Source organism: Anopheles gambiae, chromosome 2 (assembly GCF_943734735.2).
Source record: "Anopheles gambiae chromosome 2, idAnoGambNW_F1_1, whole genome shotgun sequence".
Taxonomy (NCBI): domain Eukaryota; kingdom Metazoa; phylum Arthropoda; class Insecta; order Diptera; family Culicidae; genus Anopheles; species Anopheles gambiae.
Window position 1 is genome coordinate 33,240,227 of NC_064601.1, and position 16,667 is coordinate 33,256,893.

At 51.1% G+C, this 16,667-nt stretch overlaps 3 protein-coding genes across 8 annotated transcripts; 1 reads left to right on the top strand and 2 right to left on the bottom strand.

Annotated features, from left to right (window-relative positions):
- Positions 1-31: 31 nt before the first annotated feature.
- LOC1273837 (NAD(P) transhydrogenase, mitochondrial) lies at positions 32-11,313 on the bottom strand. Of its 6 annotated transcripts, XM_061651621.1 has the most exons (10): positions 11,179-11,313; positions 6,648-6,688; positions 6,367-6,510; positions 4,719-4,964; positions 4,516-4,627; positions 3,470-3,624; positions 3,254-3,394; positions 2,732-3,185; positions 469-2,575; positions 32-393 (listed from the first exon to the last, which is right to left on the bottom strand). In XM_061651621.1, the coding sequence occupies exons 4-10, from the start codon at positions 4,810-4,812 to the stop codon at positions 250-252; spliced, it is 3,207 nt and encodes a 1,068-aa protein (XP_061507605.1). In that variant the 5' UTR covers positions 4,813-4,964; positions 6,367-6,510; positions 6,648-6,688; positions 11,179-11,313; the 3' UTR covers positions 32-249. The 6 variants fall into 6 exon arrangements, with proteins under 6 accessions (XP_061507605.1, XP_061507603.1, XP_061507606.1 ...); XM_061651619.1 differs by lacking the exons at positions 6,367-6,510; positions 6,648-6,688; positions 11,179-11,313 and adding an exon at positions 5,360-5,631 and having other exon boundaries at positions 4,719-5,185; XM_061651622.1 differs by lacking the exons at positions 6,367-6,510; positions 6,648-6,688; positions 11,179-11,313 and adding an exon at positions 5,360-5,628.
- Positions 11,288-14,407, top strand: LOC1273838 (isocitrate dehydrogenase [NADP], mitochondrial). The gene is made up of 6 exons (XM_312860.6): positions 11,288-11,608; positions 11,990-12,132; positions 12,783-12,895; positions 13,001-13,584; positions 13,675-13,926; positions 13,995-14,407. Exons 2-6 carry the CDS (start codon positions 12,030-12,032, stop codon positions 14,278-14,280), a joined length of 1,338 nt encoding a protein of 445 aa, XP_312860.6. The 5' UTR covers positions 11,288-11,608; positions 11,990-12,029; the 3' UTR covers positions 14,281-14,407.
- On the bottom strand, positions 14,377-16,220 carry LOC1273839 (uncharacterized). Its single transcript, XM_312861.5, has 4 exons — positions 15,843-16,220; positions 15,459-15,734; positions 15,094-15,384; positions 14,377-15,008 (listed from the first exon to the last, which is right to left on the bottom strand). The coding sequence occupies exons 1-4, from the start codon at positions 16,081-16,083 to the stop codon at positions 14,458-14,460; spliced, it is 1,359 nt and encodes a 452-aa protein (XP_312861.5). The 5' UTR covers positions 16,084-16,220; the 3' UTR covers positions 14,377-14,457.
- Between the last annotated feature and the right edge of the window lie 447 nt (positions 16,221-16,667).

Below are 16,667 nucleotides of genomic sequence, written 5' to 3' on the forward strand. Positions count from 1 at the left end.
ATCGCTTAGCTTCTACAACAACGCTTCAATAATCAATGTACACCATAAAACACTTTATTTTACACATTACATAAACCATAGAATTTTAACATTGTATGGCCACGGTTGTTATCGCACGGTTTTTTCTTACATTACCACTCACTTAATTAAATGCTTGTGCTGCTGCTGCTGTCGCCTCGGTCGGCAAACGGCGCTTAGTGAAGTAAAGTACCCAAATCCCCCATTCCCAATAATTTCGTCACTCTGCCCTCAGTTGTCTTCCTTAATCTTGCCCAGCAGGGCGTCGCACGTCTTCTTCGCGTCACCGAGCAACATCGAGGTGTTCGGTTTGTAGAAGATCGGGTTGTCCACTGCCGCGTAACCGACGCCAAGCGAACGCTTCATCACAACCACCTACAGATAGATAAAAGCTCCAGGTTAGTGATGTCCCACGAATATGCCGGTAACAGCTCCAGCGCCTCCACTTACCTGATCCGCCTTCCAGACGCGCAGCACCGGCATGCCGGCAATGATCGAGTTCGGGTCGTCCTCGGCCGCACTGTTCACCGTGTCGTTCGCACCGATCACCAGCACCAGATCAGTCTCGTCAAAGTCTTCGTTGATCTCCTCCATCTCGAGCACGTCGTCGTACGGGACGCCCGCCTCCGCCAGCAGCACGTTCAGCTGGCCCGGCATCCGGCCCGCCACCGGATGGATGCCGAAACGTACCTTCTTGCCGCGCGCCTTCAACAAGCTCACCATCTCCGCGATCGGGTACTGCGCCTTGGCCACGCACAGCCCATACCCGGGCGTGATGATGATGTTCTTCGAGTTGCGTATCATCTCCACCACGCCGTCCACGTTTACCTCCGTGTGGGTGCCCACTATTTCTGCCGGCTTGCCGCCGGCCGTCGAGGTCGTACCGTACCCGCCCAGGATCACGTTCGGCAGCGACCGGTTCATCGCTTTGCACATGATGTAGGACAGGATGGCACCGGACGAACCGATCAGGGCGCCCACGATCGTCATCAGGTTGTTGTTCAGCATGAACCCTTCCGCGCACAGCGCCCAACCGGAGTACGAGTTCAGCACCGTGATGACGACCGGCATGTCGGCGCCACCGATGGCAGCCGTCAGCGTGACGCCCATCGCCGTCGACATGGCGGCCGTCGCACCGAGCAGTCCCAGCCCGCCGGCCATCGTCGGCTCCAGGTAGAACGCACCCATAGCGGCCAGATTGCCCGCCAGCAGGCCTCCGTTGATGAAGTGTCGGCCGGGCAGCAGCAGTGGGGCCGAGTTGAGGACGCCCTGCAGCTTGCCGTACGCTACGAGCGATCCACTAAACGTGACGCCCCCGATGTACGTGCCCAGAAACAGGGCCGTCTTCAGCACGTTGGCCGCCGGGTCGGTCGCCAGCGTGGGGAAATCGTGCATGTACGTCGCCACACAGGTCAGCACAGCGGCGGCACCGACCAGGCTGTGGAAGGCGGCCACCAGCTGCGGTAGATCCGTAATTTGAATGCGCTTCGCAATGATCGATCCGAGCAGTCCGCCCAGTCCAGCCACACCGCCCATCTGCATCAGCACCTCCGTGCTCGGCGCCATGTGCCCCAGGGTGGCGGCAATACCGCCCGTAACGCCCATCATGCCGAGCGCATTGCCCAGCCGGGACGTTTTCTGCGAGGACAGCCCGACGAGCGCCCCGATACAGCACAGACTCGAGGCCAGATATGCCATCTGGTGGATTTCGGGCAGCTGCTGCAGTGCACCGACACCGTACCCGCCCAGGAACACGGCGGCCGGGATGCCGTACAGGTAGTTGTGCTCGGGCGGGTCCGTCGGGCGCTTAAACATGTCCAGCATGCGCTGCGTCACGAGAAAGCCGCCGAAAATGTTGACGAACGAAATGAGCGCTGCACTGGCCGCGAGCGTTTCGATCGTGTTGGACGGCATCACACCGCCACCCATCAGCAGCAGCCCCCCGACGGCCGTTATGCCCGAGATGGCGTTCGTGACGGACATGAGCGGCGAGTGGAGGGCGGGCGTAACGCCCCACACCGTGTGGTAGCCCACGATGCCGGACATTGCGAACGTCGTCATCATGGTGGTGAAGGCGGCATTCGGGGCCACTGCGCCGAGCCCCAGCAACGTGCCCAGCCCGCCCGTATACATGAGGCTGCTGCGGAGCGTCTCCTTGAACGGGTCGGCCGGCAGCGCTTCCGCTTTGATGGCGGCCGGCTTGCTGGCCGCGACTGCCGGCGGAGGCTTGGCCGACACGGGAATGACTGGCGGTGGCCACATTAGGTTGCCGCCCTGCAGCACCATGCTGCCGCGCACCACCTCGTCCTCGGGATTGATGTGAAAGTGGTCCTTCTCGCCCATCGACAGGAGAAACTTGGAGATGTTGTTCGCGTACAGCGTCGAGCTTTGCGTCGGCAGCCGGCTCGGGAAGTCGGTCAGCCCAACGTGCACCACATCGTGCACCACCTTGATCTCGCCCGGGACGGTCGTTTGCACGTTGCCGCCGGTTTCGGCCGCCAGATCGACGATCACGCTGCCGGGCTTCATCGATTTTACCATTTCCTCCGTGATGAGACTGATGGAAAGAGAGAAAGCGAGAGAGAAAACGAACGATTAACCACGTGTTTAGTAGAGTTCTGCTGCGCGTGCTGTATGCAATGTTGTACACAAACGGCGGTTTCAACATTCCAACTTGCACAAAACACTCGCACGCAACTCGCCCGCAACTTACAGCGGCGCCTTTTTGCCCGGGATGAGCGCGGTCGTAATGATCACGTCCACCTCCTTGCACTGCTTCGCAAACAGTGCCATCTCCGCCTCGATAAACTCCTTGCTCATCTCCTTACTGTAGCCGCCCGCCGTCGAACCGTCCTCGCTGATGTTGATGGTCAGAAACTCGGCGCCCATGCTCTCCACCTGCTCCTTCACGACCGGGCGCGTATCGAACGCGCGCACGATCGCACCCATGCCGCGGGCCTGCCCGATCGCGGCCAACCCGGCCACGCCGCCGCCAATGACCAGAATCTTGGCCGGCGGTACCTTACCGGCCGCCGTAATCTGGCCGGTAAAGAAGCGCGGAAAATGGTTGGCCGCCTCGATGACGGCCCGGTAGCCGGAGATGTTGGCCATCGAGGACAGTGCGTCGAACACTTGCGCACGGGAAATGCGCGGAATCGCATCCATCGCTGCAAAGGAATGAAGGCGTCAATTAGCACGGACAGTTTTTATCAAGGCGCTTCGTGATGTTGTTTACCAAATGCATTAATTTTCCGCTGTGCCAGCTTGTCGATCAGCTCCTTGTTTTGGGCCGGATACAGGAAGGAGATCAGCGTCGATGCGTCCCGCAGCTGGGGAATTTCGGGCTCGATCGGTTGCCGTACTTTCAGCACAATGTCTGCGCGGTTGGAGTATACGCAAGTAGCAGTAAATTAGATTCATTTCCCAATCGAATCGCTTCATATTTACGTACCAGTTTCGAACGCTTTGCGACCGTCGACGATACTGGCCCCGGCCGCTTCATAGTCGGCGTCGCGGAACTTTGCATTCAAACCAGCGCCACTTTCCACCTGCACCTTGAACCCTTTCTTGACCAGTGTGCCGGCAACAACCGGTGTAACGGATACTCTGTAGGATAGGTAAAAGACAGGGAAAATAACCATTAGTTAAAATGTAAATTGCAAAATAAACTTTGAAATATTTTGACGCATTTCTGTGTTGGTTCACAATGGCAACATACATTCATACAATTTCAAACCCAATTTTAGAATTTTTGTTCAACAATAATCCCAAAAGGTACGTAAAGTACTAGCAGTTTTGCTATACAATCTACTAAATGTTTTATAGCAGAATTGTCATATATTAGGTAATTTGAAGTGCTACTTTAAAAAAAGTGGTGTAAATAAAATACAATTAAAAAAATAGTTATTTTAAATAGTTCATACTTTCTAAACAGTACAATAAATTCACAAAGGTTTCCTTTTCTATATCCCTAATGCCAATATCGATTATAAGTCGTTTATTCCGATTATAATTATCGCTAATGACAGATAATAATAATTATTATATTATTAATATTATTAATACTATTTTTCAAATTATTTAAATACATTTTAAATTGCAAAGAAAGTGATAAGGAATCTCCCCCATCCCATCCATGCATTCCATGGGTTATGAAATGCACTTGAGGCTGTAACTGATTACAAGTGGTACGAGCGAGATAAAGGCATAAACGGTTATCTGAAGAAATAAAGATTTAGCTTACACTATGCTGCGAGATGCTGATAAGCTCGATTTTTTTGCTTAAAACAATCTTCTTGTTTTTCTTATATGTTTCATAGACATATTTGTACCACGAAACCACCGATCGTCCTTGATACAGGTGGACACAAGTCAGGATGGGATTCAAACCAATGCTTTAATGGTATTTCGATATAAATTAACAATAAGATGCTATTTCGATATTAATCTTTCTTATCTTACATCAGCTCTTGCCTGGATTAAATTACTTCTTCTTACCGCTTTTCGTTGGCCCATCTCTCCTTCGGCACACCGATGACCAGATTCTGGTACGGAACGCCTTTCACTGCCGTCGCCGGTTTGCCATCCTTCTGCAGTAGCTTAACGCTTCCTAAAAGCAAACATTTCAACAGAGAAACATTAACAATTTCATCTCATCCTGTCCTCCCTCTTAGCCAGAAAGAAAGCGCCTAGTGCCAAACCTGAGAACAATCGCAGCGGATGCACCGGTTTCGCCAGTTGTAGCAGTGCATCTCCCTGCAGCTGGCAGCACAGCCGTAACACACCGCGCGTCATAGTGTGCGTTGGGTGGTGGTGCGGTGCAGTCACTTACAGCAGCAGCTCGTCCTCCCGTCCTCCCGCACCCGCGTCCACTCCTTCTGCCCGGTGGCTTTCACCCTCGCTGTCTTCGATTGGCAATATTCCGCTGGGCGCCCGCAGTTATCAATCTGGCACGAAAAACAACGTGGCAAATATGATAATGCAATGCAGTCGCACCTTCGCTCGTCTCTCTCTCTCTTCTTTTTGTTTAGTTTAGTAGCGATTAAAGACACTTTCGATCGTGGTGATCTTGATGCACTCTATGCACTATTCAATGTCAACTAAAGTACTCTTGTAATGAAGACTCTTAGTAATGATGGGACAGATGTTAACACTTTTACACTATTCTCTATGAAAACAAGCCAGCAAACACAACAATGTGTCGATTAAAACAAAAAATTGCAATGATAAAATTGCGTGTCACGCACACGCACTCTTGCGCTGGTGAAACGCACACATCCACGCACCGGATCGCAACCGGTAAAGATCGCGCAGCAGAAGAGCGCACACAGGCGCGACAAACCAAAAACAGTAACAAAAACAGCAGTAACGATAAGGGCAATAACAGCAGCAGCAGCAGCAGCCGGCGTAGCACGCGCGAACACACAGCACTTCACTAACGATGGCCTGTAAACGACCCAAAGCACGACCGGCGGGGGCCGTCGACACACACAGGAATAGCGGTCCGCACGCGCGCGTGTGGACGGTTGCGCACGACGGTGGAAATGACAACAGCTCGCGAGAGACGGCGACGACGGACTGGCCTGCGCTGCCGGCCGGCCTGGGACCGGATCTGTCCCGATCGGCAGCGCAACGAAATCACGAACCGAACCACGAAGAGAAAGAGAAAGAAAGAGAGAGAGTGTGCGAGCCGGTTGGACTCTCTGAGCTGTTGTGAGTTGTGATACGCGAGAGATCCACACACACGTACAATAAGCCGGCCGGTTAGCAGGGGGACAGGACCACATAACAGGGGTGGGTGGGTGACAGTGCAGGAGATGCATTGAGCTTCCTTTCCCGCTGCACATCCGACACCCTTTTTGATGGGAGGCAGGGGGAGTTGTGAGATCACGTTCACGGTTGCTCTCATCCAGTTAATAACCCGCGGTCCCTCCGTCGATTAAGCTGACTGTGCGGTGAGGTCAGGAGACGAAAAGGGGTGGTAAACCAGGAGGTGGGGAAGAAATCATTCCCGTGCCTCGCTTCTAAACCCACGGGTTTGCATAAAAAATGATATTTTTTGCATGTTTTGGTTCTCTACTCCGACATCACACCAGTTTAAGGGCAGGGAACGGCAACCGGCGAAGCTGCGCTTTGAAGCTTAAATATTAATAAGACTAAAACATTCTTTTTTCATCGCAAATTTGAATAAAAACGAATAAAAACGTGTATAAAAACATAACTAACTTGATCAAAACACCTAAGATCTTGTGTTTAACTGATCTTTGATGGAAACAATCAAACACTTCTGCCTATGGCAAATGATTACAACAAAATAGAAACATAATTCATGCGTTCTAAAGTACGTACAAGTTGCTTAGGATGAACCTGGAGGATGGCTAAACCCTTTGACTTCAAGCAAGTCCTGCTCGGGATCGATTCCCGCCTGAATCTCTGGCGCCTCCTCGTGACCATTACGTGGCTCGTGGCTTTTGAATACGTCCTATTATAAAACTGCCATTTACCGCACATGTTGTAATGCGATATATAAATATAAGAAGAAAAAGAAAAAAAATATAAATAAGAAAAAATAACTTAAAATTTAAATTAAAGTAAATTTAATAAATAATAATAATTGAAAAAAATATTACCTCAACGTGATCATCCATACAGAATTGTCATTTGATCAACCCTGAAATAACAATAAAACAAAAAATAAACATATTAAAAAACTCACATGAAAACAGGAGTGCAATAACTGTGGCATGTATTTAACGCATCTAAATTACTGCTTCGCTGTACATAGTTGGTCTAATCATCCTAAGCAGGAGATAAGTTATTTAAACAAAAGCAGAGAAGAACGATCTTCATCTTTAAAAAAAAAAACACAAAATCCCACAAGATATTTTAAAACCAAGTGTAGCAAGTGTAAAGTCAGCATCTAATCATCTACGATAACTGGCCCCTTCTAACACACGCATAGGAAAAGACACACCCAACAATTTTGCGATACGCGCACCCGAGCCCCGAGACAGATGAAATTGCGTCTTATTTAATTCTGTTTTGGACGCCACCCCGACCCAGGCACACACACACACCACACCCCCGTTCGAACCTGCCCCGACCGCATATCAAACGGGAAGCAACGACCTGGGAACGGTGACTGAGTGTGTGTGTGTTTAGGCATGTTTTATTTACGCGGCAGTTAGGGGATGAGAACCGGCGAATGCCGGCATTTAGCGCGAACAAGAAGATCGTGCCCACCCCAACGATCGTCTAACAAAAAACAAATCCGGGACAACTGTACAGTGCCAACCAGAATGTGGAAACAAAATGCCAAATCGAAACTTTCATTAAAAAAAACTGGTTCCAGCAGGAGCAATGCAGGAAAAGGTCACCAAATGCGCGATAACGTTTGCGACATTGCCAATACACCAATCACCAATTCTTGGCAATGGCAATTTGCAATCCTCCGTGCCTTTCCCTCTCCGTTGAATGCTGCATATTTGTTTGTCTGTTGATTAAAAAGTAAACAGTAAAAAATAGGCCAATTTGGAGCAGCGTGTGATTAGCAGCTGGTTCGCCTTGGGGCTGCCGGATTGCTTTCCGGTCCCTCCAGAACGGCCATACGACCATAATTCTCAACCGTTGTTGTGTGCATCAGCAGCTCATCTATGAATAGAACTAATTCGCATGCTTTTACGTCAGCATTGTGGCGGAATTGATTCGCCTCTCTCTCCTCCTTCTTTCATCCCGTTCATAACCTCTCATCGATATCGGACTGTGCTCCAGAGCGTTGTGCGAAGCCAAAACCGTACCTAAAACGAGCAATAAAAGGAAAGAAATTGATTGCAATGCACATTTCCCTGCCCCGTGCAACAACCCGTGGTGTGATATTGCCAGCGTTATCAACACCTCCGAAACGATATTTAAGCCCTTCACCATCACCATATGATCGAGCAACAACCGTCGAGCGGCTTTAGCGCGAAACGAACCGTCGTCGTTGTTGGTTGACGGGTTTATCACCTTGATAAGCATTGTTTGGCAAACTTTATGCTTATGGGACGGGGGGACGGGGTTGTATGAACTTTTACATGTTGATTGTGTTACACCCCGGGCGTAGGGGTGGAGTGGTCCGGTGCTGAAGGGTGGATAAACTTTGCTCCAAAACAAAAACAAACAAACACTGCGCCGGCGGCTGCACACGCGCAGGTTACGCAAAAGAGCGCTTGGCGTGCGCGCAAAAACAAAACAAAAAGCGCGAACAAACGTTATCAAAACTGTTCTAACAAAAGTGTTCATTATCATCACTCACAATTGGTCAGGCAGTGCAGTATGTTAAAGCAGGGGAGCCCAAAACGATTGCTTCTTATCATTAGCAAGTCACCCGCCCCCCTGCCAAGTTGGGAATGTGCTTGTTGCTCGCTTGGGTTCAATTGTTCAAACGCAGAGGTTATTAAGTAACCGTTGGGTCGGTGGGTGGTTTACTTTTGTGCAAAATAATTAAGACAAACGATAAGACGATCTAAACGCCATACGAACAAAAAGAACAACAATGCTATCTTGTGATGACATTTATACTGTTTTGGACAGGTCCCGCGGTCAGGCACAACCCCCCGTAGTAATGATGTGCTCTTGTACTAGGGAGTTTGAGTGTTGTTCCTCTGATACGGCTACATGTACGGCTTCGTTCACCACGGCCTACTGCTGTTATCTAGTGCAACAGCAACAAGTGTTTGTTGGGGAAGGAAGACAAGACAGCCGAAATGGTGGGCGACATTTGGGTATGTCTGAAATGGATGCTGATGCTATCGCTCTAGCAATAAAGTTCATTGAACCTAAAGACAAAGAAGAAAGTGCAAAATATTCACATTAATGATACTGATTTGATCGACACCGTTTGCAATTTCTTAAACATAGAATTAAAATTCTTTTTAAAATGATTAATAACGATCTTCTCACTGTGATGCTCTATACAGGGTTTTTCCAGGAATTCTCATAGCTTCCGAGTGGGACCTTTATTGACTCTTTCCTACATAAAATGAGCTTAATGTAATGGGAATTGGACTCTAAAGCAACCTTGATGGACAATTCAAATAAGAATTGCCTAGGAGCCTGTCCAAAAAGGGTGCCATAGAGTCCAATTTCCAACATACGAAGTTTACTTCCTATAAGAAAGAGTCGAGGAAGTGTCGCACAACTATGAGAACCCCTGGAAAACCCTGTAATATTAACCGAAAACTTTCCCTTCCCTTAATTCTCATTGTCCAGCGACACACGACGATAAGAGAGGCGCTCGAAAGATGGTTCAAGCATCCACTCCCCCCGAAAAACAATCATGTTCGTTTATCACTCATTATCGTCACTTAACGTTTTCCTCCGAATGAAATTGACGGGAAGGATGGACTTACATTGACTATTATTGATTTTCTTCCCTTCCCCGTTGGGCGGGCGGTTGGTAGGCTTTCAAGTAAATAACGCATCGATTGTGAATAGCACAGCAGGCTGGTGGAAAAATCCATCTCCAGAAACGCAGGGGGTCATTTCTACACACCCAGTGGGAGAAAGAGAGGGAGAGAGTGTGTGTGCGTGCAGCAAAACGCAAGTGCGGGCCTTTGATAGACGACCCTCGTCGCTTTTAAACAAATCAACCATTCGGTCACGGCCACAATCTTATCTCTCTGCTCTGTCTGTCCAACGGATGCCTGGTGGTGGATGGCATCTGCACCATCTGGATGGAGACAGTGATTGCTCGCAAAGGACCACAGTTGCTGCATTACTATGGATTCCATCGAAGTAAGCGTGACTTCTTCAGATTCCCTCGTAAATGCTGCCGCCTTTCTGCTATTTCCAACTCAACTCAAAAGTGATAATACCCCATAGAACGCAAAAAAGAACCCCGAAAAGGACATCCTTCCCCATACAGGCACTGACTTTTAATCCGAACTGCGTCGCAGCGCAACGCAACGAACGAAACACGCACAACTGGCCGGCCTTGAAAGCAGCCACATCCACCGATTCCAGACCGTTGAACGAACGCGCTACTCCCGCGCCGTCCCCGTGCTCCCAACCCATCCGGAACGGTCCTGTACAAAAGTCGAAAAGCAGCTCGATGACGACGACAAGCCCCCGTGCGACCAGAACCCACCCCCCCCCCCCCCCGTTTTCAGCACAACACATTCCGGTCACGTTGGATGCGTTCGTTGGATTGGCAAACTGCGACCCGTCAGAGAGGCCACAAACCCCCCCCCCCCCCCCCCTCACACGCGCGCACTAAGGTAAATGTATCACACACACGCCAGCATACGCCGGGGTTAAAGAGAAAGCAGGAAATGTTTATAATAAAAGCGATTCTATGCGTGCGACATTTGCTAAAAATAAGCTGCAAAAGCAGTATCTTATAAACCGATTTGCGCAAGAGGGAAGCGGGTCACACAGGTCGGGTTTTTTGCTGAACGCTTGGTGAATTTCATCTACCAGGTCACAGTGCGGGACGCCACATTAACGGTCCTTGGGTGCAGCAGTGCTTCATGTTTGACCTCTTAAGAAGATTTCCCTCAAGAGAGGTGAAAACGTGTACTAGAGACGTTGTGATGACAACCCTGAACAGGATCGGTGTCCAAACAGGTCCCGCGAAAGGAAAGGCGCGACTCCGGCAAACCAGTTCCAATCCTGGTTGCACATTCGCAGGGTCTGTCTGTGTGTGTCTGGATGTAACTACAATGCAATATCGCGGAACATGATCGATGCAGGAGCACACACACGAGCACGCATTTTAAAATTCGCGTGTGGTGGTCGCGGGGGAATCATTCTTTGCCTTTTCTCCTGTCTGGAAATTGCAAAACCTTGGGCCCTAGCGATACGTCACGGGGCACCGTGGCTAAGGGGGTTTTGAATATACATATTTGCAAATGCGGCCATTGCCATGGTCCACAGGACGCTGCAGACGAGCTAAAAATAATAAGCAAATGCGTTTATGTCAGTGGCGCACAAGCGCGGCGCGCACGGCAGAGGATTAATTGAGATGCAGCGGGCGGACGGGAGGGCGACAATCGGGACGAGTGGGCCGGCCGGGTGCGTTCGCAGCCGCCTACGGATCGTGCGCTAAGTCTCGTATACAAAATAGAACCACACAGCTACCAACACATACTCGTACACACACACACACACACACATACGCACCGTTCTCTCGGCCAACTTGACGCACCCGTGCGCGCCTTGATCCGCTCTCGCACCGGAACGCACGCATCAGCAGCAGCGGAGTTCCTTATCACGAGCGGGTTTCTCTTCCAATTCGGGATTGCTCTCCGACTCGAGCCGGCACCGTCATCATCGGGCGGAGAGTGCCGCGCGGCCATATGGCTCTCCGTGGACCAGCGTGCCGCACTCTGTTCGTGACCAGCGTGGCAGTAGCACCGTCATCACCTTCGCGTTCGTTCACATCCCGTCCGTCCGTCCGACTGTGTGGTTCCGCGGACTGTGCCCCGTGTAGCTCTTCTCGTTTGCGAATCTTTCTTCACTTCACTTGCCGGTTCCGGTTGCAAAGGAAACGTAACGAGCCAACCGATACGCACGCACCATTCCGTGTTCCGAACGTTCACCAACACTGTGTGTGAGTTAGCCAGCGGTTTGTTTACCTTTTTTTTCGACACCTTCTGTCAAAGTTGCTTTCCCCGAGGAAGCAGGGCTTGCCGGGTTTCCCTGCAAACTGGGAAAAGCAACCACGCCACGGAACGGTGCCACTTTATTGTAGCCGCTATGTGTGTGTCTCAGTGTTGTTCACCCCCCTAAAAATACTCACCCCTTATCAGGTGGATGAACCGACGGCACTGATAATGCTTTTTGTGACGTTGGATTTTTGGTTGGGTCAAATTCCTCCGCGTAGCTTCTTTCCATTGTCAAATGATTGTTTATGTTTTTCTCTCTCTTTCTCTCTCTCTCTCTCTCTGTGTATCGCTCTCCCCCACTCACTCGCTCTTTCTTTTTTTTGCAGAACATTTTAGTGCAAATCGTGTAATAAAAACCGCACCAACATGGCCCGTCTTCTCGCCCGCTTCTGCAAAACGCTTCCGGTGCAGGGTACCTCAACTCGGACGATCCTGCCTGCCGTTACCATGGTGCCGTCACGCGCACGCAGTAAGTATAGTTGTTTCCCACTCACGCTAACGCACCCCTTTTCGGCACGTAACGGGTAGACCTCGTGCGCTTCTTCGCTGCGTGCATGCGCGAGCGACTCTCCGCGTGGAGAAAAATGCATGCTTGCGCTGCCGTTGCAATTGCACTCCGCCATAATCGTGTCCAGCAATGGAAGGCGCGCACGACCCTGACCCATTTTTGTTAGCCACTGACCATCGCTCTGTCTGGAGTTCGGGTTTTGCCACGTGCCCACAGCTTCTTACAAGAAAATGCTTTAAATGTGCACTCTTTCGTAATGGCGGATGTTACGCCATGATTACTTTCCCCCGACACCGGCATTGGGGCTCACAAGCCCCACTTATTTGACTAGCGGACTGGCAGCTAAAATCAAAACAGTTTCAAAGGTCGTTCGTGGCTGCACAATCACGATTTAATAATCTGATATTTTTTTTGCATCGCCTGCTGGAATTGCATTGCGGTGCATCCTTCTCGTGATGTGTGTGTGTGCGTGTGTGTTGCTTTGCCTCCAAGTGATAAGGCATTACACACTGCCCCAAATGGGTGGCCTTGAAACTATTTCCCATTGCCGGATGAGGGATGCATTGGTGTATTATTGGTACTGATTTTACTATTTTCTTCCTTTTTTTTAGGCTCCGACACCCGTATTCAGGCCGTAAAGCCTATAGTGGAGATGGACGGCGATGAGATGACCCGCATCATCTGGCAGTTCATCAAGGACAAGCTGATCTTTCCTTATGTTAAGGTTTGTACGATCATCACGCTCAAAAACGGGAGAAAGCAAATAATAATATCTTCTACTTTTTGGATCATTGCTATCTCAACAAACCCCCCCCCATCCCCCGGACAGGTCGAAGCACTTTACTACGATCTCGGACTTCCCTATCGCGACCAAACGAACGATCAGGTCACGATCGATGCCGCCCACGCCATGCTGAAGCACAACGTCGGCATCAAGTGTGCGACGATCACGCCGGACGAGCAGCGCGTCGAGGAGTTCAAGCTGAAGAAGATGTGGCTGAGCCCGAACGGCACGATCCGTAACATACTCGGCGGCACGGTGTTCCGCGAGCCGATCATCTGCAACAACATTCCCCGCATCGTGCCCGGCTGGACGAAGCCGATCGTGATCGGGCGTCACGCGCACGGCGACCAGTACAAGGCGCAGGACTACGTGGTGCGCAAGCCCGGCACGGTCAAGATGGTGTACACCGGCGAGGACGGCACGGTGGAGGAGATCCAGCTGTACAAGTACACCTCGCCCGGTGTGGCGCTGGCCATGTACAACACGGACGAGTCGATCAGCGCGTTCGCGCACTCCTCGTTCCAGGTGGCGCTGGGCAAGCGGTGGCCACTGTACCTGTCCACCAAGAACACGATCCTGAAGCGCTACGACGGTCGCTTCAAGGACATTTTCCAGGAGATTTACGAGAAGTATGGAATGCATCAGCTGCTGTTAAATTGTTGCCTTTCTAATGAAGTTCTCTTTTTCCCCATTGTTTGGCTTCGCGGTTGACCATGCAGAGACTACAAGAAGCAGTTCGAGGAGGCCAAGATCTGGTACGAGCACCGGCTGATCGATGATATGGTCGCGCAAGCGCTGAAATCGTCCGGCGAGTTCGTGTGGGCCTGCAAGAACTACGACGGCGACGTGCAGTCAGACATCGTCGCCCAGGGTTACGGTTCGCTCGGTCTCATGACGTCCGTGCTGGTGTGCCCGGACGGCAAAACGGTCGAATCGGAAGCCGCACACGGAACGGTCACCCGCCACTACCGGTAAGCCGTTGGCAGCTTCCGCACCATATCCATAGCAGTCGCTGTATAACGTCCTTTCTTCTCTCCAGCGAGCATCAAAAGGGACGCCCCACTTCCACCAATCCGATCGCTTCGATCTTCGCGTGGACGCGCGGCTTGGAGCACCGTGCGAAGCTGGACAACACGCCCGAACTGGCCCGCTTCTCGAAGGCGCTCGAGAAGGCCTGCGTCGACACGGTGGAGTCGGGCAAGATGACCAAGGATCTGGCCCTGTGCATTCACGGCTCGCGCAACCTCAAGGACAGCATGTACCTGAACACGCAGGACTTCCTGGAAGCCATCTCCGAGCAGCTGGAGCGCACGTGGAAGAAGTAGAGAGTGGCCACACTCGCCCCTCACATCCCTCCCTGCCTTTCTATTTTGTATCATATATGCAGTAATCTTTTTCCACCCCAATCAAAAGTGTGTATGTGAATTAAAATAAAAACTTTTTATTACACTATTCGAGGCGGATCAACTTCCAGGGACCGGTGGGGGGTACGCATTCGCGGCCTACGATGTGGCCCGGTTTTCCTTCGCATTCTCGGCGTTCGCTGCCGTTTTGCTGCCCGGCTTGCCGCCGCCGGGTTCCGCTTTGGCCAGATCGCCGCTTACCCGTTTGGCCAGCGGTTTGCGGCCCGCCGGAGGGAGCGCTTTGCGTGCGATCTTGCGACCGAGCTTGATCTGAATGGCGTGGTTGGTGGGAGCACTCTTGCTGGAAGCACCTGTGGTGGTGGTCGCCGACCCTCCCCGGTTGCTGTTGTTCGTGTTGCTGCTGCCGCTGCTACCGTTGCCCGGGGGGTTCGTCCCTTCGCGCCCGTTCTTTCCATTGCCCAGCGCCGCCTTGGCCACCGATTTGCCCTCCTTCGGTATGCCCGGCAGGTCCAGCTTCTCGATCGTTATGCGCCGCCGGCGGAACGTTTGCTGGTTGGCCCGCTTGAGCAGGTCGGCCGGGATCGGTAGCTTGAAGCAGACGTACCCCGCCCGTTGATGGGGAATTTGATCGAGGGCAACCACGTCACCGAACGGTTGAAAGAAGATTCGCAGCGCATTGTTCGACAGCTCTGCGAAGGGTAGGGAGAGGAAAGAAAGATCCCGAACGTTATCGAACGTATTCCTGCGGCCTCTTGCCTCGTTTTCTGCACTCACCATCCGGATTACAGTACTTTTGATATGCCATCTGTACGGAAATTTGACGCTCCTTGAAGGTGCTTCGGTTTAGGCCCTTCGCTGCAGCCCGTGCCTCCGCTCTTCGCCGGAACCGAATGTGACAGTTGACCGAGCGCAGCTGTGCGTACTCGGCATCCGTCAGTACCAGCGTGCCGTCGGGAAACTCCATCCGTATCGACCGGATCGGGCCAAACATCTTGAAGTGCTGCCACAGCTCCTGGCGCGTCGTTGCTGCCGGTACGTTCTCAACATACACACAGTTTTCCGTCCCTATGTTGGGAAGACGGAGCCAAAAAGGTTCTTAACACAGTCTACCCTAACCGCGGTGGCCATTTAATACTTACCCAACAGGGACGGGTTCATAATCGGTTTGGCGCTGTAGGTGCTTTCGGTCTTCACCTCGCACGCATTCTTGGCACTTTCCGGTGAGTCAAACTCGATCGTACTGCACAGGTATGGGCCCGTCTCGAACGGATACTGTGGCTGGCGGCCCACTATGTTCCGACCGCCGCGGGTTCGCAGCTCAATCGACAGCACCATCCCGTAGCGCTGGAACAGCTGGTACAGCTCGGACTTTTTCGTACCGCCCGGAATGTTGCTCACAAACACGCTCTTTTTCACTACAAACCAAGCAGGCCAGACAGGGTATGACGATTAGCTGAGTGTGCGCCCGTGTGTGTGTGTGTGTGTGTTTGCGCGTGAGTGTTTAGGCGTGTGCCAATACTTACTGTGCTGGAGAAAGTATTCATCTCCCTCGCAGATTTCGCCATTGCTGAAGTAGAGCTTTTTCACCTGCTCCTGTTTGGCGGCCGACGGGTCTGCCTCGTACGTGAAGTAGAAGAATCGTTTCAAGCCCTTGTTTTTGATGTCCACCTTTTTCAGCATTCCCAGCACGGCTTGCCGATTCTGGCGCTTTCTGGCCGGCACGTTGTCCGGCTTTTCCCCGCCGGAGGATGTGGAGGAGTTCATTGTTCGCTTCTTCCCGCACACTGTTTGCCAAGGGGACTCTGGGGACTTGCTACATACGCGAACAATTGTTCACAAAAAACTTCGCACCCTGCCAAGGTAGGTGGAATTTGTTTATGTCGCGGCATCCTCTGGCACAAGGTGTGTATAGCAAAAGTGGCCCAAGAAACAAAATCTGCCTATATGACGTTTGTTCGGACATCAGTTTCCAGCTAAACTGTTGATTTGGGCGAGGTCGTGCGATTTTCTAATAAGTTCGGTTTTATTCTTTCGAATGTGAGGGTAAATAATGATGAAAAACAAACAATCAATTGGTTCTTGTGTTGAAAAGGAACGAACCGTTTTAATTCTATGTTTCTTGAGCATTTTAAAATTTAATTAAAAAAATCCACATTCCAAGAGATCCAGCAAATTAGTGATGGGCAAGGTAATGGTCAGAACCTCGCCGCATGCGATTTTGCCGCATGCGATTTTGCCGCATGCGGCAAGAAAAGAGTTTTCTCAATTTTCTAGCTTTTCAAGGTATTATAATGATATTTTGTTGTTCCTTTTTAAAGATAATCATTCATTGATATGATTTTAGACAT

Excerpts from the sequence above, each read along its gene's own strand:
- LOC1273837 (XM_061651621.1), bottom strand. The coding sequence starts at position 4,812 with ATGACGCGCGGTGTGTTACGGCTGTGCTGCCAGCTGCAGGGAGATGCA. Across the intron at positions 4,628-4,718 it reads TCCGCTGCGATTGTTCTCAG|GAAGCGTTAAGCTACTGCAG; the intron begins GTTTGGCACTAG and ends GTTTGCTTTTAG. Across the intron at positions 3,625-4,515 it reads AGATGGGCCAACGAAAAGCG|AGTATCCGTTACACCGGTTG; the intron begins GTAAGAAGAAGT and ends CCTATCCTACAG.
- LOC1273838 (XM_312860.6), top strand. The coding sequence starts at position 12,030 with ATGGCCCGTCTTCTCGCCCGCTTCTGCAAAACGCTTCCGGTGCAGGGT. Across the intron at positions 12,133-12,782 it reads GGTGCCGTCACGCGCACGCA|GCTCCGACACCCGTATTCAG; the intron begins GTAAGTATAGTT and ends CCTTTTTTTTAG. Across the intron at positions 13,585-13,674 it reads TTCCAGGAGATTTACGAGAA|AGACTACAAGAAGCAGTTCG; the intron begins GTATGGAATGCA and ends TTGACCATGCAG.
- LOC1273839 (XM_312861.5), bottom strand. The coding sequence starts at position 16,083 with ATGAACTCCTCCACATCCTCCGGCGGGGAAAAGCCGGACAACGTGCCG. Across the intron at positions 15,735-15,842 it reads TGAATACTTTCTCCAGCACA|TGAAAAAGAGCGTGTTTGTG; the intron begins GTAAGTATTGGC and ends CTTGGTTTGTAG. Across the intron at positions 15,385-15,458 it reads TATGAACCCGTCCCTGTTGG|GGACGGAAAACTGTGTGTAT; the intron begins GTAAGTATTAAA and ends TTCCCAACATAG.